General features: G+C 42.9%; 1 protein-coding gene and 2 non-coding genes across 16 annotated transcripts in view; all 3 read left to right on the top strand.

Moving 5' to 3' along the window:
• The window catches only part of PUM1 (pumilio RNA binding family member 1), a 78,484-nt gene that overhangs the window by 43,042 nt on the left and 15,976 nt on the right, over positions 1-19,466 (top strand). For 10 of the 14 annotated variants that reach the window (XM_074850932.1, XM_074850920.1, XM_074850921.1 and 7 more), the window contains 6 exons: positions 1,418-1,534; positions 7,269-7,420; positions 10,709-10,847; positions 13,032-13,175; positions 14,133-14,429; positions 16,298-16,534. In XM_074850932.1, the coding sequence (XP_074707033.1) occupies positions 1,418-1,534; positions 7,269-7,420; positions 10,709-10,847; positions 13,032-13,175; positions 14,133-14,429; positions 16,298-16,534 (1,086 nt within the window). The remainder of the gene's footprint in view (positions 1-1,417; positions 1,535-7,268; positions 7,421-10,708; positions 10,848-13,031; positions 13,176-14,132; positions 14,430-16,297; positions 16,535-19,466) is intronic. The other 4 variants (XM_074850924.1, XM_074850923.1, XM_074850922.1 and 1 more) reach the window with 3 other exon arrangements.
• Positions 4,901-4,984, top strand: LOC141915669 (small nucleolar RNA SNORD103/SNORD85). Its single transcript, XR_012621004.1, has one exon. It is a non-coding gene; the product is annotated as a small nucleolar RNA SNORD103/SNORD85 (small nucleolar RNA).
• On the top strand, positions 13,251-13,342 carry LOC141915672 (small nucleolar RNA SNORD103/SNORD85). The gene has a single exon (XR_012621006.1). It is a non-coding gene; the product is annotated as a small nucleolar RNA SNORD103/SNORD85 (small nucleolar RNA).

The following is a 19,466-nucleotide window of genomic DNA, read 5'->3' as shown; positions in this document are numbered from 1 at the left end:
GCATGAATTAGGGTAAGTGGCACAGTGAAGTGAGAGTAAAAATGCACAATTCAATATACGTCTGAATGTGTTTCCTGTGGTTCAGCTGCCTGGGGTCTGACTTTAATTTAAAGATGTAATTTATGCAAACACGTGGTTCCTATTATTAAAACAGTATAGATTAACTGGGAAGAAAGCACTTAATCCTGTGCATAGGAAAAGAGCAGAACTGTGGAAGGGCTACTCGTGGATGCTTAAACTATTTTAGGGTTAAACGTTTTTAGCGCAATAGGCAATTTAAGTGCTAGTTCTTCCTACCCGAAAGCCCTGTACAAAATGTGTTGGGACTCTCCCGGCTCTGTGCAGTGCACTTGTGTGCTTATTGCAGTTCACGGACAGAGCTGAATTAAAATTACTTAGCTTTTTAACTTACTCACCTTCACCTCCCCTCCACGCCCCTCTCCCGCCCACCGGTAATTTCTCTAATGATTAAACTGTTTCCTTGCAGAGGAAGGTAATGCCTACATGGCAGTGATAGTACCCTGCGATGTTGCCTGTACACTCCTGAGCTCCTTCCAAATTAATCAGTACTGGTATTGTGTAGTGGGCATGGAACTCAGAAAGTAGGGTGAATTGGTTCATGATCAGCTTGCTCTAGAAAATACAGAGCAGTAACAAGCCATTAGATAATGTTAATATCTAGCTGGTGTTAAGAGTCACCTAAACAGTAAGGGTGTTGGGAACTGGGGTTGTTTAGTCTGGTGAAGAGGAGGCTGAGGGGAGACCTCATGGCCCTCTCCAACTCCCTGAAAGGAGGGTGCAGAGAGGGGGGATGAGTCTCTTGAACCAAGGACCCAGCGCCAGGCCAAGAGGGAATGGCCTCAAGCTGCGCCAGGGCAGGGTCAGACTGGCTCTTAGGAAGGATTTCTTTGCAGAAGGGGTTGTTGGGCGTTGGAATGGGCTGCCCAGGGCAGGGGGGGAGTCCCCATCCCTGGAGGGGTTGAAGAGTCGGGTTGACCCAGCGCTGAGGGATCTGGTGGAGTTGGGAACGGTCAGGGTGAGGTTCATGGTTGGACTGGAGGAGCTTCAAGGGCTTTTCCAACCTGAACGCTTCAGTGAGTCTGTGATTCTGTGGCGTGTCTGTGCTGCAGAGATACCCGAGCAAGTATGGGTGTTGTATATAGAGTATTTTACCACTTCAGCTTTCCTTATGGGGCATTGCATCCTTGGAATTAGGTTTCTTTTATGTAAATTATATCCTCTGTAGATTGTTCCGTTAAGACTCTGGGAAATGCAGTGGTTGCTCTCTCCCTATAGAAAACAACCTGTAAAAAGCTTAAAAATACTAAAGCAACCTCAGCTCTTGTGTTCACCAGCCAGGTAGTCAGAGGTATTTTGGTAGGGCTTCCGTTCTAGTTAAGTTTGTTTTTACTGACAGGTATGTTTTCAGCAGGTTTAGCTCCTGCTGCCTTTGTCCCCAATCCATACATCATCAGCGCCGCCCCACCGGGAACAGATCCGTACGCAGCCGGACTGGCCGCAGCTGCAACGTTAGGTGAGATGCTTCCAGTTGTCTGTGTATCCGTGACTGTTTTCTGTACCAAAACCGCTCTTGAGTCTGTGATTGTGGAAATGAAATATTAACATATTGTAATTCCTGTGGATAATTGTATATCAGGAAGTTGAAACACAATTTGTCTTGAGAACGCTGTTTTCTGCAGATGAAATGTGATAATTCTTGTATAACACTTGCTATGGACTCTCTTTCTGTTGAGGATAAACAAGCAGAGAAAATCTGAAATGAAACACTTGCAGACATGAATGTTGCTGCATGTTTGGGGTTTTTTGGTAACTGACAGTAGTGAGAGATACCTTTGAAAATGTACTTACTAAATGCTAGAAAGATGGAGGATGTGTTTTCCTGCCAGGAAAGTTGTATCTCATTGCTGTTTAGCTTGATTTACTGTAGTACATCCTGCAAATGATCTCCTTCCCTTTTGCCAGAGTCTGTGAAGAAGTTACGCTTTTTAGGTTCTCTAGGTAAAAACATCCCATATCTGCTGTGAGGCTTAGGCTATGAATATGCAGTTTTCCAGATGGCAAGCAAAGATGGTGGCTCTTGTCTTTGCGCAAGATCTTTCTCCCAAACGTTCATGTATCAGTTTCCAAATTCTTGCCAACTGTCATAGCCAAAATTGTTGTATCTTGAGATGACAGCTCGGTAAAACAGCTTATCAGGCAGTGTGAAGAACACATTGTACGTTGAACTTTTGCTGCGTATGCCATAAAGTTCTTGCCTAAGCATTGAGGACAAAGGAAGGAGGTACTTTCAGAAAAACATTCTTATAACGATGCTTTTCTTTCCGTGAGCCACCGGGAGTGGAAGACTTCTGCATTTTAAATAAAAACGGCTTAGTTCAGAGTAGTGGTGATTTTTAGCGGAGCCCGCACACTGTTGCCACGCTCTGCTTACAAGTTGTATACTTGCTGCAAGCCTCTTCCACTGTGGGATAGCTTGTACCGAATCAAAACCATAAAACGTTGGTTGTACGTGAATATAGCGCTCTGCCAGTGTTGTGGTTTGGTACGACAGCTCTTACATAACCACTGCTTAGCTTTTAAGCTTTGAGGCCTGTATCAGGTCAAGCTCTGAAATGGGATTTCAGCAACTGTTACCCAGTTGGACGGCATTTTTAGTGGGTCATATCGAAGTATGTAAAGAATAAAGATTATAATTTGAAGACAGGCTTTGGACTTTTTGACTGTTGTGAATTTTCCATGCTGATTGCATAATAACAATACAAGATTAAGTTTAGGTAACAACATGTTGTTGGCAAACAAATGACTCTGATTAAATGGAAGAAAGCCAAGAGCTAGAGTACAAGGATATTTCTAATAGCCCAGGAGTTGATAAACTATCATGTGATGATGAATGTGTGGCAGTGAATGAATGACCTGAACTCTTGGTGGCAAATACAGGGAGGAAACTTCATTCAGGATGTAGCGGGGAAGAAGTGCTAGAGCAGCAGCAATTCCAGTTACAGTCATAAGAGGTGCTTTGTAAATGAATGCTGTAAAAACAGCCTTTTTGCATCACTTCAGCGCTTCTAAAGCTAGTGCTTATTCTTTGGTAACACGCTGAAGTTCAGTGGAGCAGGAGGTCAGCATCTTGATTTCATAGAAAGACCACATGTAACTGCTGCCAGATTTCTAGGAAACGGCAAGCGTGTTTGCAACAACTTTTTTTTTTCTTTCCTTAGCGGTATTAAAGCTGCCTGAATATCTGATTAGGGCCTTATAAATTTGAACTGGAAATAACATACCCCAGCATACCTAAAGCATCCCGAAACTTGGCATCAGGATCTCTGCTTGAATAATTTTTAAACTGTGACTCTTGAAGGCAAAACAAAAGAATGTGTAATGTGCTGCAATGTGTTACACCGCTGAGAAATACGAGTTACTTCATCCATCTCATTAGTTTTGGACACTAACAGCTAGAAATGGCAATATAACAAACTTCACTCCTTGTTGATGTTTGTTTTAAGAAAATCACCTTTTCTGTCTAGACTCAAGTAGTTTTGAAAGCCTTTTGTCTGTAATAACCACTTGCAGCACTGAAGGGGCGTGGGGCAATTTAGGAGTTACGTGTAAAGTCAGAAGGGCCTCCCTGATGCCTGTGGGAGTGTTAGATTGGGAGGACTTGGAGAAGTTTGAGATGGAAGAAATGAGTTTAGAGATGTTGGTAGTCTATTGCTCACAGTTAGAGTGGAGGGAAAACTTTTGTGTGTTTTTATGGCGGAGATAATTCTGTCAATTAAGATTCTGCCGTTATGGCAGCTTTTTTGTGATTGAAAGACTGTCAGCCCAGTGATAATATTCTTTTCTTCCCAACAATAGTAGCATTTTAAAGAACAAATTTGAATGCGGAGGGAAGGGCTTCCTAGACTCAAGAAAAAAATCACTTGTAAGTTTTAACTATGGGGAAGATACTGCTCTTTTTAAAAAGTGTTGTGAAATTGCCTTCTATCATTTGAGAAAGATGTCACTCAGTGAAGAGAAATCTTGCCTTTTGTAAGACAAGTTGGGAAATGTTGATTCCCTCTGAGGTGCTGCGTTACAGGTGGAAAAGTGTTTCTGCTCTTTGTAGAGAAGTGGATGCTGGAATAATCTGCATACAGGAAAAACACAGTGCGCCTAGACTGAAGGTAGCGTGGGGTTGGATGTGTCTGCACTGTGCTTCTCAAGCTTGGGTTTCTGACAAGCCTCATTCCCTGGGTGCTGCCCCGTGTCCCAGCTCAGAGCTGGCGGCAGGCAGGGATGCACGCCCGTGCTGCCCGGGACCGGGCTGGGGGAGCTGGCTCTTCCCCGGCTGCCTGGGGCCCGCTGACGTGCAGGGGTGCGTGTCCTGGATCGGTGCAGCAGGGGCTGCGTGGGGCTGCACCGGAGCCGTTTGAGTTCAGCTCTTTCTCACCCCCATCCCTAAGAAGACACCGCTCCAGGGATATCTGCCGTACTGATAACTGTGGAGTGATGAGCTCACGAGTCACTAGTATTTGATAAAGTTGGTATTCACAGCCTTGCGTTTTCAGACGTGAGGTTCTTGAGGCTGGTTATGCTGGTGACTACTAAGTCCTCATCCTTGGCAAGAGGGGCTGGCTGTTCCTGTGGAGAGCAGGTATGGCTTCTGCTCACAGAGATTAAAAGTAAAAATTTTGTTGTGAACACACTTACAGATGGATTTGCTAATGTTTCTTGAAAGGAATATTTGTGGGTGTCTGTGGCCAATGTGTGAGACATAGTAGTGGGAATATTTGATTTCAAAGAGACTAGAATGTGCCTTCTCATGTATGTGTGGCTTTAATAAGTGTAAAAGCAGGTGCAATATCTCCTGAAGTAAAGAAACGCTCTGTTTTTTTGTAAGTCTGGCAATGATGGCACACTTGCCCTCGCTGAGAACACTGTTCAATAATGAGCCTCGCCATGTGTTCAGATGAGCTGAGCCAGACTTGCAGCTCTTTTAAGCTCAGCTGCCTGCAAACTTCAAAGACTTTGTGTCTGTTCTTTTAAACACCTAAGGCTTTTGCAGATCTGATGAGCAACCTCTAACTAGGAAAAGAAACCCATCTAGACTGTGCTTGTTTGATAATTAGAACTGAGATTAAAATAACCCAGGGAGATGCCCAAGTTTTGCCCGGATAAAGGGTATTGCAGCAACTTCCAGTAGCCTAGGGACTAACGCAGACTAATGACCTGCAGAAAATGGAGCAGTTGCAACTATTTTCCTGTTGAGTGCAGGAGCACCCTAGCAGTTGGTGTCTGATCTGCATTGACTCAGTACAGACAGGTTATAATCCACTGATTAGCTGTGCTCTGTAACGACTTAGGTCAAGATAGGCAGTGCCATTGTGGGACTGATCCATTTTGTCCAGGTCTTTTAATCTTAGCTACCACTGCTCATGAATTCCCAGGTTGGAAGGTAAGAAACAAGTGGTTGCTGCTCCAGGACAAATCTGGGTGAGACAGACAAGTCACCTTCTCTGACTGGTGGTACACGGTAAATCCTGCAAGGGTGGATTTCACGGCAGAGCTTTAGTGTGAGATACAAATCCGCCTGTTCAGTGTGTTATTGCTGAAGTGCCTGGCGTTAACAACAGGCTGCTCGTACCATCTCCCTGCTGTACAGAGAGCTGGGCATGTGTCTTAATGATGCTACAGAATCCTGAATTGGGGAAGTACAGTGGTTCAAACAAAATAATAAAGGAGAGTAACGATTACACTTTTGAAATATTAATTTAATATTCGACATTAAATATGAAATTAATATCTTGGAAGTGTTGCTGAATCTCACCAGCCTGCAGTATTGATGGTGGGAGCAGCGGTTCATCCAGGCTGAGATCCAGACTGCTGCACAGCGGATTGCTTTTGCATTATGTAGTAGCTCATTTGAGGCAAACACATGTTACTGTCTATAAAAACAAAATCAAAAGAAAAAAGGACTTCCTTGGTTTTTTTCCCCTTTGTCATACCCAAACTTACGCTCCGCAGTGTCTTTTTTGCATCTTCTTTTTTACCATCGCCCCTCGTTTTGGGCGGAATATTTTTTAAGTCTCTTGGGGCAAACGCTCGTAGCCTGTGTTACACTTGTTCTCCTTGCAGTGTCGTACTGTAAGACGTAACTAACGGCGGTACTGAAATATCTTGGTTAGAACTCAAATGCTAACCGCCTCCCCTAAAATAGAAGCTATTTTTATTCCGTGTAAGAACCAAGTGTGTGGTTCAAATTCACGAAAGGCTTGTTTATTCTGCAGTGTCAAATATAACTGTGGCACTCTACCTTAAAAAAGGCTGGCGTGCCATAAGTTACTCCTACTGTGGGGCGGGAACCTGTGGGGTAGGTGATGTATTTGAAACTTCTACTTTTCTGCTGACCTTTCCACAAGATACAGAACAGACATATTAAAAATATTATTGGATTCACATATGTGTTATGTGGTGGGAGGGGACTGTACCATTCAGTGCAGAGCACTTGCTGCTTCCTCAATGTTATGCCAACTAGAATTATTTAAGGATATAGGCTGCCATTCTGCTATCAGCAGATTAAGTGTGCGGTGTTGTAAGACTTGATAAAACACAATGAATCTTCAAAAGTTACGCTTTTTCTGGTGCTCTCCAGGATTTTTTTTTTTTTTAAGCCTCTTAAATTGGAGGAGGAGGAGGATGGAATGTGAAAAGATACAGGATTATACAGCCTCTTTTATGGTGGTTTGTAAATGCAAAGTAGGACTGAGTGGCTAGAAAAATAAGATTTTAAACACTTCAAAATTGATGCCATCCAGATGCAAAGAATTTTTTTAAAACTTATTGGGGAGCTAAATGATAGATGTTACTGAGCTATGAATGTCAGCTGAGATTGGAAGAGACTTGTGTATCTCTGTGCTTAAACAAGTTTCCTACTCTTTGGTTAGAAATAAAGTTTTGGTCCTTCACTGTAAAATTAGAGCATAACAATAAACCCATGGAATTTCAGCAGGATCACTGGCAGCGGAATTTGACCTCATCCAATAAAATAAAAGTAAGTAAAGATAAAATTTCAGGTCTGACTTCTAAGCTTTTAAAAAATGAATAATACAAATGCCAGAATCCCTCCGTATTTGCAGAGGATTTGAAGTGGATCACCTTGAAATGGGATTTGTTAAACCAAACATGACGAGCAGGTATTTTTGGCGACGGTTTGCTGTGTAACGCTTGTCACGCTACAGAAGCTCACTCTGATTCCCTTCGTGTTGTAGGCCCAGCAGTTGTTCCTCACCAGTACTATGGAGTTACGCCCTGGGGAGTTTATCCTGCCAGTCTCTTCCAGCAGCAAGCTGCCGCGGCTGCCGCTGCAACTAATTCTGCAAATCAGCAGACCACTCAGCAAACCCAGCAGGGCCAACAACAGGTAAGGGGTGGATGCTTTGTGCATCAGGTCATTTACAGGGAACACAGCAGCTTTGAAGAACCCTGATTTTTTTTTTTTTTTTTTTTAAATGACCACTCCTGACACTCGGTTGTAATTGAGAAGAGCCATTGACCTCTCTTAAAAAAAAGAGAAGAAACATCCATCCATCTGTGAAGTCATTTATGCGTCACACACAGGGAGGATAGCTCACGTACATTTGTGGTGGAGAATTATTGCTTGTTAATGCTTTAGAAAAAAATAATCTAATGGGTTTGTGAACACATCAGTGCAGTTGCAAACACATGCCGTTGGCGTGCGAGTGGAAATCATCATCTTGCAGTCTGGTTGTGTGCCCAGCACTGCAACTTGAAAGCCGTGGAGATCATGATAATGGGTGTGAAATACTGAATGTCAATAAGTGTGTTCTTGTCTTCGGGGGACTGCCCAGTATAGGGTGCAGTATAGTGCAGTATAGCTTTAGAGGGTCAGAATAACAACAAAATGAATTCGTTTGGTATGCACGCGAGGACTTGAAGACAAAAGATGAGGGCAAAAAGAAAACACTGAATTTGCTGTTTTTATAAGGCGAACTGTGCAGCCGTTTTGCTTTAGTGTGCACAAAAATTTGGAGAATTTGACACCTAAAAGGACAAAATTCATAAAGTTAGTGAAGGTTTTTCATGTGATCTGCTGTTACCCATTCAAGTGTGTTAGAGATGAATATTGAGACAGGTATCTGTTGTTTAAATGGTATTTGCTTTTTTGAAAAAAAAAAAAAAAAAGAGGTCACACCATGCTGATAAGGGGAGCTTTTTCCTTATGTATTTTGTAAATGGGATGTGCTTGATGGGGTTTGCACCGTCCACCTCTTCTGTCTTAACCACTTGGCAGTGACAGCATATTGGATTATATAGCCTGTACTTTTTCTTCTGTTGAAAATTGTTATGTGTCTTTGTGATGAATCACTGTGCAACTTCTTGTTCGATTTCGTTTGTGTCCCCCCCCCATCCTCCTTGGAGTTTAACTAGGTTAATTTTACTAACTTCAGTTAGGTAAAATAAGCATTTTAAAGGTCTGGTGTTTAATCATAGTTGTACCTCTGATGTAGAAAACACAAATGTGAATCTAGCAACTGCTGGAGCAGAAGGTGAAAACTGAGAGGCTGGTACGAGAATTAATAGGAAACAATAATTTTCTTCCTTTACTATAACAATAAACCATCACAAATGTTTTACGAAGTTGTATGGGAGTGCAGATTGTTAGCTTGCTATTTAAATCAGCATTTAAAAAAAAATTCCAAACTTTCAGACTAATGATGGTTGCTAAACCTGTGTAATTAAGTTAAATGCTAGAAGGATGAGCGGCGTCCCACCAGCCTTGTTCTGGTTCTTGTTCCCCTTGGACACGCAGTGGGATACACTCTACTGTTCTCCTTTCAGGCCTCGGAATGGCCAGTAGGACGGGTGTCAAAGACCAGACTTGGGCTTCTGTTACCTGGCTGGCTCTCCAGCACTGCCCCAGCTAGTTTGTCTTGTATTGCTGGTCCTTGTCTGACATTGGCTTTGGACAGTTTTATCAGCCGCTGTCCCGCAGTACTGCCTGCTGTGAAACAAAATGGGTTCGTTACCCCACCGGCTCCTTTCTCATAGCAACACAAAGCCTTCCTTTCTGGTCCTCGTGTGTTTGAGAGAGCAATTATAGAAGATGGCAATTGGCAGCTGAATTGATCAGCTTCTGGTTTGAAAACTAAAGCAAAAACCAGTGTTTGGTAATACTGTAAGGCCTTTTCAGATAATAAAGGCAGTGATGTTTCACACCAGTGATTCTGGGCCAGTGATCAGGAGGAGAACACTTTGCTCCTGACAAAGTTAATCATCAACCCTCCCCACCTGGCAGGTCACAGACAGGAGCGTGTTGAACAGCCCTCCTGCACACACCCGTGTGCGCTGTGTGTTAAAGCCATTTATGCTTTGGCATTCAAACTGGGAACCTTTCCCTGTAAGGAAGGTGTGTGCTACGAAAGCTTCTGCAAAACCGTAGGCTATTAAAATAAAAAATATCAATCATCAGTAGGCTTTATAATGTTTTTCATTACTTTTATAGCTGTGAAGTGGGGATTGTGGGTATTGTTTTTAATGCAAACCTTCCATCCGTAAGAGGATACAGTGTGTATTTTTTGGATGAAATTTTTCGAAGAAGCGCTGAGACAAATGTTTTGGAAACGTAGAGCGACGATTATGGACACTTGATTTGTGATGCTTATGACATCTTAATAGCGTATGTATAAAAACCACCAGCGTTTCCCTTCCTGCAGCCTGCCATCCATCGTGTCCGTTCTGTACGGTGCCCTCGCACCACACGTGCTTACCAAGCAGCTGCAGCTTGTGAGACTCCCTAGGCTGAAGAGTTCACGTTCAGGCTTCGACAGCCACAGCAAACTCTGGGGCGCACGTCTAAATTGCTTAACTTCAGGATCCTCTCCCAGTTTCTCAGTGCACTAAGTCATTTTTTCCTTTTAATAATTTTAGCAGGTGACACACACAATGTTACTTTTTGCAACAAGGCATGCTGAGTACCAAAGGATGGCTTTTTTAATAAGCTGACCTCGCTAGTGGGTGCAGATTCTTGCATCACCACTTTGAGTAAAAGGCTTTTGCAAACAAAGCCTGTCACAGGTAATTACAGGAAAGGTCAGTTTGCCATCTTCCCTTTCGAGAGCAACATGTGCTTAAACCACAAGAGCTACATATAAAAGATGGTGTGTGATCTTTGGTCATTATTTCCGATGAGTAAGTGCCATGTCATTGGGTCACTGTTTTCTACGGGGGCTGGCAGCTTGGAAAAACCCATGTCACCCCGTGTCCTCAGCGCCCAGCTCCAGAGTCAGGCTTTTTAAGATTTCTGCTCCAGCGGGGCTTTCAGCGGTGCTTTTGTGGCTTATCTGGGATGGGGCAGGTGGCTTACAAACACTTCTAACAAAGGGTGAGTATTGAAGGTGTATCAAAAAATGAAAGAGCTCAGATGATGAAGTGCTTCCAGATTGTGCTCAGTAAGCCTGAGAGGGGACGTCTTATTTAAATTGAGTCTTCTGCATTTACCCATGGTAGTAGTGTCAAGGCTTGTGGTGGCAAAGGCAGCTCTGTCCTGAGTGAAGGGGAGGGGATGTCATATGCTAGTTGTGCAAGAACTTCAACCAGATTGCTGCTGATGCTCCTGCAAGTGTCTGGTGACTGTGGCTTGCTCCTGGGTCCCACAATAAACGGATCGATGTTCCTCTGTCTTCTCCAGGTTCTCCGCGGAGGAGCCAGTCAGCGTCCTTTGACCCCAAATCAGAACCAGCAGGGACAGCAGACTGATCCGCTGGTGGCTGCTGCGGCCGTCAATTCTGCCCTTGCCTTTGGACAAGGGCTGGCAGCAGGGATGCCAGGTAGGGGCTCCATGGGAGCTGCAACTTCTCCAGTGCCCAGGGAGATCTAAGAAAATCATATCTTATGTCTCTGCATGGTGTCACGTTTGCCTGACATTCAGCAGCGTTTTGGGGTTTTTTTGTTGTTTTTGTTTTAATCTGTGGGTATAGAAAGCATTTTCGAGAGGCTCTTAGATGTCAACCTACCTACCTGTGCAGCATTTAAGTTGAATCAGGGTTTAGATCCCTGTGCCACAGATGATAACAAATGTTATCAACTGTATTGCTGTACAGGTGCATTAGTTGCTTGCGTACTCAAAAGAATTGATGGCTCCTATTGGAAGTGGCTTTCAAATTTTTCTGTTGATCATGCTAGCTTATGTGATCTTTATTTTAAAACTCAGAGATATCTTAGTCCCATTCATTAGCCTCGTCTTTCCATCCCTGCCAGGTGTTTGACTCTAACAGGATAAGGGCTTTCCCCTTCATAATTTCTTCCAGGCAAATACCAGGGGCTTAAAAACAAGGGGAAAAAAAAGCGCAGCACTGATAAGAGGAAGCAGGGTTTTATTGTAATTTATAATTCTGCAAGAGAGGAGCTACTTTATGAATTTTAGCTCTGATCTGTGAGGCTGTGTGGTACAAATGCTTTTGACGTTCAGTTATACAGAATATTATTGCAATGGCAAAGGGTAAGCCTAAGTATTTTTTTGAATAACGTATAAGTATGTCCCTCTTACATTCTCAAATGTAGGAGAACAGGATTATTTTAACCTCAGGTCTTCCCCACTGGAAGTGTCACATGGTTGTTACATGGGGGTTTTTTTTGGTTTAAGAAGAATGTTGCTCTGTTAACTTACAAAGTGAACTGTAACATGCATGTTTCCAAGCAATCTGCAGATTTCCTTAAATCTGCATTATTGGGGTTTTGGGAGTTATATTTGTAAAACAAATATTCACCTAGAACAATCTGTGATCCCACTTTGGAGAATCACTTCAATTTTTCCTGAAAGTTTTATTTAACTGTAGAATTATATAGCAGGACACCTAAATAGCTATATACTACTGAAAGTCTGTTGCTTTGTGTATCACCAGCATATTTGATTTAAGAGTTTTTATTTATATATATTAAAGAATGCTTTATGATACTGTCATGCTTTAACCCCAGCTGACAACTAAGCCCCACACAGGCACTTGCTCACTCCCTGCCCTGGTGGGATGGGCGAGAGAATCGGAAGACTAGACTAGAAGTGAGAAAACTCGTTGGTTAAGACAGTTTAATAGGAAAAGCAAAAGCCGTGCACGAGCATAGCAGAACACGGGATTCATTCCCCACTTCCCATCGCAGGAGGTGCTCAGCCATCTCCAGCACAGCCGGGCTCCATCACACGTAACGGTGACTTGGGAAGACAAACGCCATCGCTCCGAACATCCCCCCTTCTTTCTTCGTCCCCCAGCTTTATGTGCTGAGCATGAGGCCATGTGGGCTGGGACATCCCTGGGGTCAGTTGGGGTCAGCTGTCCTGCCTGTGCCCCCTCCCAGCTCCTTGTGCCCCCCCAGCCACTCGCTGGTGGAGTGGGGTGAGAGGCAGGAAAGGCCTTGGCTCTGTGTAAGCCCTGCTCAGTGATAACGAAAACATCCCTGTGCTATCAACGCTGTTCTCAGCACACATCCAAAACACAGCCCTGTACTAGCTACTAGGAAGGAAATTAACACTATCCCAGCCAAAACCAGCACAGATACATACCTTCAAAAAGATAGAACTTTAAGTTCCACGTCTTGTTTACATGTGTGTGCACACCAAACAACTTCAGCATAAGTGGCAGAGTTGGAAGTGCAGGGTGTTCACCTGTATGGAAAGTCCCAGCACACGTTGTACTTAGAAAAGAAACAGTGCTTTTGTATTTTAAGACCTTTTTTAATCTGTATAACTGAATTTATGCTGAGGGCAATGCTAGTACGGTAGGTTTGGGGAAAAAAAAAAGTCTTCTCTAACCAAAAGTCTTAACAGTATAAAGTTGTAGACTGTTAATACAGATTTTTATTATTTTTTTCTTCAGGAGAAGCAGAGCTGTTGCTGCTTTTTCTTTTTCCATTCAAGTTTTCCTTTAAAAATCCTACTGCACCGTACTTGTCTGGAGATGATTGATCTGCCTTGTGTTGTGTTGCTTGTTACCTTACCTGTGCACCTGTAATCTCTTCAGGTTACCCAGTGCTGGCTCCTGCTGCTTACTACGACCAAACAGGTGCTCTCGTGGTGAATGCAGGGGCCAGGAACGGCCTGGGGGCCCCCGTCCGTCTGGTAGCCCCCGCTCCAGTCATCATCAGCTCCTCCGCGGCGCAAGCAGGTGAGTCCCAGTCCCATCAAGTGAAAACTCTGCTCCGTCCCCGGCGGAGGGTGGACCTGAAATCCTCTGGGCTCTGCTGGCGATGATGACACACTTGCCCTCACTGAGATCCATTGCGGGGATTGTTGTTGAGAACATCCTCTGTGCTCATGGTGTACTGAGCCTCCAGAACAGCCTCAGAGAGGTAGCATCCCATAAACTATTATTTTGAAGAGTTTCATGACAGTTATTTAAATTTGTCTGCTGGCATCTAGTTTCCCATGGAATAAAAAGTTTTAGCCTGTGTAGAACTCCCAGATGATCACCTTGCGTAAAATGTTACACGCCTGGCCTTTGCCATGAGTTGTTTCGGGTTTTATTGGGGTTCTTTGGGAGTTCAAGGCTTTAAAAGTATTTTTTCAGCCAGAATCTGTGCATGTAAGCAGTCTTTGCCAGCGTTAGTAACAGGATTATGAAATGGACCTTTTAATTGTTTCCTTGTAGCTCTTATTTATTTTGCTTTTTCTTTTACTTTGGAACTGGCTGAAAAACAAAAGTACTTGGTTTTGATGTTCTTAGCACCACAGGATTGCATTTCATGTGCTAAAGGACAATTTTGCTTATTTCAAAACTGGTGTTTCTTAATGGGGTATTGCTGAGTGTGTGGCTGTATTGATTTGAATCTTAGATCTCAGGAGAAAGGGAAAATATTTGTGTGGTTGATCTATGTAGCTCTAATAATACAAGCAGCTGTAACAACAACCAGGTACTGTTGGTATTCAGTGGCTCTGCAAGACTTGTGGAGCTCGGATGTAAAGAGACCTTATGTGCAGAGAGTTTGATGTGAAAGGGAGATTTTAATCCTGAGAGGAAAGAAAAAAATCTGTAGTAAATAAAAGGAACCTGCTATGTTTTAACTTCCAAAACTGCTACGAAAATGGATTTTTCAGTCTGTGCTTCCAACTACTTTCTCTCCAGCGGTTGCAGCAGCTGCAGCTTCGGCCAATGGTGCAGCGGGTGGCCTGGCAGGAACAACAAACGGACCATTTCGCCCTCTAGGAACTCAGCAGCCCCAACCCCAGCCCCAGCAGCAGCCCACCAACAACCTGGCGTCCAGCTCGTTTTATGGCAACAACTCTCTCAGCAGCAATTCCCAGAGCAGCTCACTCTTTTCTCAGGGCTCTGCCCAGCCTGCCAACACTTCCCTGGGATTTGGAAGCAGCAGCTCTCTTGGTGCCACGCTGGGGTCTGCGTTGGGAGGATTTGGAACAGCAGGTAAGAACAGCAGCTTCTTCGTGGGGAAAAAAAGGAGAGAAGCAGCTTCAAATGCAGCTAGTGGGCTTGTGAGCTGCTGGAGCTGGCACCGGTGCACCGAGCTGCTGGGCCTCCTCCTCATCCCTCTGAGGTTAAATGGAAATTTTCCTTTAGGGACTGTTTTGGCTTTCAAAATCTGCAGTGCTTTGTGATGAAAATTCTTTTAGTAGATGATATAATTAGAAGTACCAAAGTAATTAATTTGTTTTTGTTATACACATTATCAGTCGTCCCCTTGTTGCTACAGGTTTAAGTTTTTAAACAGCTTTGGATTTCCTTGCCTTTACCTGCCTGTGTGTGGTGGAGATACTGGCCTAAGAGGAATTAGCTCCAGAGTGGTATCCATCCGTGTACTAACTCAGAGTAATGGCTAAATAACTTTTTGTGATTTTAAACAAGCTGATCTGAGGTGGTTTCCATGCTTTATTCTGGGAATTGTTTCTTCTGTACACCAAAAAAGAGTCCCTCGTGGTTGCAAGAAATGCTACATACACGGTTTGTTTTGATTTGTTTGTTAGACGGTTGGAGACAAAGAATTTATTTTTTCAGAATAAAACCAAACCAGAAAGATGTTTGTGGGTTGTTTGTTTGGTTTTTTTCTTAGGTTTGTTTTTTTGAAGTAGAACAGTTGTTTTAATTACTGCTTAGTCTGGGAGGTTGTAATTATGTCCTGAACTTTCCTGCTTTCATCAGTGTGAAGGGCAAGTTAAAACATGCCTTTTGAACCTGCTCTGTCAGAAAAGACTGAGGGACCTACTGTCACTGCATCAAATCAGTTTTAAATAAAAGTTATTCTAAATATTTTTCTTAAACCCAGCCTGAGAATTTGAACCATCTTGGATTCAGGTAAACACAGCATTCGCTTCTTTCACTTCAGTTTATTTAACTAATTGAATTCAATTACTAGTTTGCTCAATGCTAAGATGCACAAACTTGTTTTCCATCTATCAGTGAATAAAAATGTGAGGCTGTTGCTTCCAGAACTTGTGTGCAGTCATGAAAAATGATTAATTCATTTCAGTTAACAATTTCACTATTTATTAAACAAGATTTTAATGCAAAATTGATTTTTTTTTTTCCCCTCAAGTTGACGGTGCATTTAAAGAGTTTGTATTTGACTGTCAATACAACTCTTCAGAAAAATACTGGGTTTATGTTAAATTGAATTCTGATTTCCATCTCAATAAAGCTTGGTGCAAACAGCATGTTTTCTAATATAATGAAGGGTGAGCAGAAGGATTTCAGGTAAATGTACACGAAGTTGTACACGCTCTTAAGTAAACATGAATAGATAAAATCTCATGTTGGATTTGTTTTAGCTCTGATGGCCAAATAAAAAATACGAGGCAATGCTTGTAGGGTGATCTAATATCTTCTGTTACACTAAGTGATATGCTTAAGGGAAGAGAGCTTTGAAGTATACAAACCTCCTTCTGAAGGTTCAGAAGCAAAGCGTTAAGTGTGTGTGTCCAAAAGCCAACGTGTTCGCTGTCCTTTCATTCTGTTGCTTCCTTTAGGTAGATTTTTATCTTCTTGATCTTTCTGCTTGTGGATTTTTGGGAGCTGTATTTCTTGATGTGTTCTATCAGTATTAAAACTACAAAACTCTAAATGCAAAGACAGGATTCAAGCTAATTTTTTAAATCAAGAGTTTCTGCTTGACCATTAACAACGTGGTTTTAATTAATGCGTTTAATTTGGGCACATGCAACACCCTTAGGAAAACAACAGCCTGGTGTGATGAAGTAGTTAATAGGTGCCATTGTACTGGCTCTCCAGGTGTCTCAGCTTGTTGACATCACAAAATTTTACTCTCTTCCTCTTTTCAGTTGCTAACTCCAACACGGGCAGTGGCTCCCGCCGAGACTCCCTTACAGGCAGCAGTGACCTGTACAAGAGGACATCCAGCAGTTTGACACCTATAGGACACAGTTTTTATAATGGCCTTGGGTTTTCCTCCTCTCCTGGACCTGTGGGAATGCCTCTGCCCAGCCAAGGACCTGGCCACTCTCAGACTCCACCACCTTCCTTATCTTCACATGGATCATCTTCAAGTTTAAACCTGGGTAAGAGCCACGGTGCCTGTGTGCCAGCCCTGCAGGTCACTGCTCTGCTCTCTCCCTCGGTGCAGAGACGTGAACACCCCGCTGCAGGGTAGGTGAGATACCTGCTGCCTAGTTGCTGCTCTTACTCCTGTGGCAGGGTCCCTGCTTTTGCAGAAGTAGGTGAAACACTGAAGCAGGAGTTGTAGCACCTCTGTTATATGTTTGTCTCTTGCAGTAGTTCAGCTGTTAAACAGGAAGGTTTCGCTATTGTCTCCTTGTTTCCTCATCTCTAAATTATGGATCACATTTCCAAGTGTTTGTAAAACAAACTGGTTTTCTTGTGCAGATCTTGGTAACAGCACCAGTTGTTTGTTATCCTTGAATAAAATAGGTATGTTATATAAATAGATATGTTAAACTTGTCAAATATTTTAAAATACCCATTAAATTTTCAGTGGTAAATTAACGAGCTTAGAATACAGTTTCTTCTTTTAACCAAAATCTGGAGCAGTACTTAGCTTGTAGCTGAGGATTTTGTGAGTTTGCTTTTGAAAACTTCCCATCCATGTGGCCTTATCAAAAGCACATCAGTGCATGGGAGAGGCTTTCTTAATTTTGGTAAGATACATTACTTGATGCAAGCTACATCTGGGAGAGCTTCTGGTTTGGCCCAGAGCTCTTACATATAATAAAGTAAATCTTTAAAATAAATAAAGCAAATATTAAATTATAAATAAACTGATGCTCATCTGAACTTCTTGAAGCGTTCATTTCCAGGGCTTGTAAACAAGGTAGGTTATTCATTGCATCTGCACCAGATAACTTAGCAAGTGCTCAAAAAATCACTTTGTCTTGGTTCTGTCACATACCTGTCTGGATGAAACAAAACTTTTGCTTACCAGAACAGTTTACTGTTACTATTTACTAATACTATATCATGTTTATTACATGCATGTGTGATAAATTTGATCCTGGCTAAAGGTTAGCATGGAATAGTAATAAACATGATTTTTGAGATCAAGTTTAGATTTACCATCTTTCCTTGTTCAAAGCTTTAATAGAATTGGAGGGGTTTTTAGCTTTATTTATGCAGCTGTACAGTCCTTAAGCTGACAGTTAAATAGCTACAGTAAATTAATGCTGAAGACTAACGAGATTCCAAATCTGGCCGTGGATAGAAAAAGTCTGTTGTCCCTGCAGGCAAACAAAAGAATGAATCTTAAAAACTGGATCAGAGGAAGGTTAATCTAAGAACAAACTCTGGAAAGAGAGCGGAGTTACCATTTACATAAACGGGTTGTGCCCCGGAGCAGTTAGCGTGGGTCTTCCCATCTTGACAAAATATTCCTCTCCTCGCAGCTGGGTTTCCTCCGTGGCTGATTTCGGCTTGGTAATGCTGCAAGAAAGATCTCATCTAGAACAGCTCTGCATTTGTGTGGTTTTCACCTTGAAATCTGTAAAAGGTCATTTAATTTTTTTTTAAGTTTCTCTTTCACCAGTAATGGAAGACAGTGTTAAATGTAGCTGTCGTTTCCTCTGGTTATAAAATAAGTTTTGATGCTATAAAAACAGCACAGGCATTGTTTTTCCTTATAAGAAGCTTGAGGCTGACTCCTTTTCTGTTTGGGAGTGATGTAGTTTGTGATACAGAGGACGAGGAGTATTTCCAAATATCTAAAAATGAAAGGATAGATGGGAGCACCCAAACGTGTTGTTTGCAAAAAGGGAAATTAGAGCAGTGAGGTTCAGAACCACATCCTACCAGTGCGTTACATGGGGGGCGACAGCCTGGGGGGAGTCACTTCAAGTAACTTTTATTTCGGGGTTACACAATGACATAAGAAGTTGGCATTAAATCTGACTTGCAATCAGCAAATCTATGGTTAAACGCAGTGTAAGCTGTGGGTTTGACTTTGTCAGGTCTCATGGACGCACAAGTCAATCACCTGTTGGGTTGGTGCTGTGTGTAAAGATTCAGCTCCGGTTCTTCTGGCTTTCTGAAAGCTCATAGCTGTGAAAAATGGTGTGTGTTTATCAAGCTAGGCTTTTTCTGGTGTTGTAAAGTGACCTTGTGAGATGTCTGGGTAATCACGAGTACCTGAAATAACCATGCAGCCAGTTCTAAAGAAAAGAACTACTGGAGGAGGAAGGCTGAGCTAAATACACGCTTTAAACTCAAAGGTGTGTGCAGCGTATGCAACTGTGCCTAGCTAGGATAAAGCAGCTGTAAATAAATATGCACTTTTAGGCGCTAAAGGCAGCAGGGGCCCTCTTCTTCCTCAGTACTGATCAAAATTATAGAATTATAAATTACTTGATACATTTTTTTTAAATTATAAAATTTTAATTTTGGCCAGGTTATACTTTACATCAGTTCGTGCAGTCCCACAAGCAGTTTTTGTCAGGCCTTGCATATGTAGCTGGCGTGGTCCCGTGAGAAACACTTACCACACTGCAGCCTGGGGCCGGAGTGTCTGACTCTGGGTTTTCCCAGTTTGGAATGGGGATCGGGATTCGCAGTGGATAAGTAATTATTTTAATTTTACAATATTCTTTCAGGAGCTGCTCCATGCTGTTGTCAGCCTGTAATTTAAAAGGCAGGATCGGTGTGAGGAAGCTCATACACGCATGTGGGAATTTGATTTATTAGAGATTTTTTGGGAAAACTGACTGGGGAGTTGATAACCAGTTAGCTGTGACCAACTGGGAGGGCTGCGTTTCCCTGGGCAGCCCCTGGCACACCCTGGCACTGGCCAGCACAGGGTGACAGGTTGGGGCAGTGACACTGGGGGGGGGGGATGCCCCTTCCCAGCCCTGGGGAGGCAGCGTGGGGGCCCCTTGGCTGGGCGGGCGCTGCCCGGCGCCTCTGCGCTGAGCCCTCTGCAGGGGAGAGCAGCAGGGACAGTCTTCTCCGCCAGCTCTCTCACAGAGCCATCTTTTCATCTTCCCTTTT

Source organism: Strix aluco, chromosome 26 (assembly GCF_031877795.1).
Source record: "Strix aluco isolate bStrAlu1 chromosome 26, bStrAlu1.hap1, whole genome shotgun sequence".
In the NCBI taxonomy this organism is placed as follows: Eukaryota; Metazoa; Chordata; class Aves; order Strigiformes; family Strigidae; genus Strix; species Strix aluco.
The sequence above is the reverse complement of the archived record's forward strand: the minus strand, read 5'-3'. Positions and strand labels throughout refer to the sequence as shown.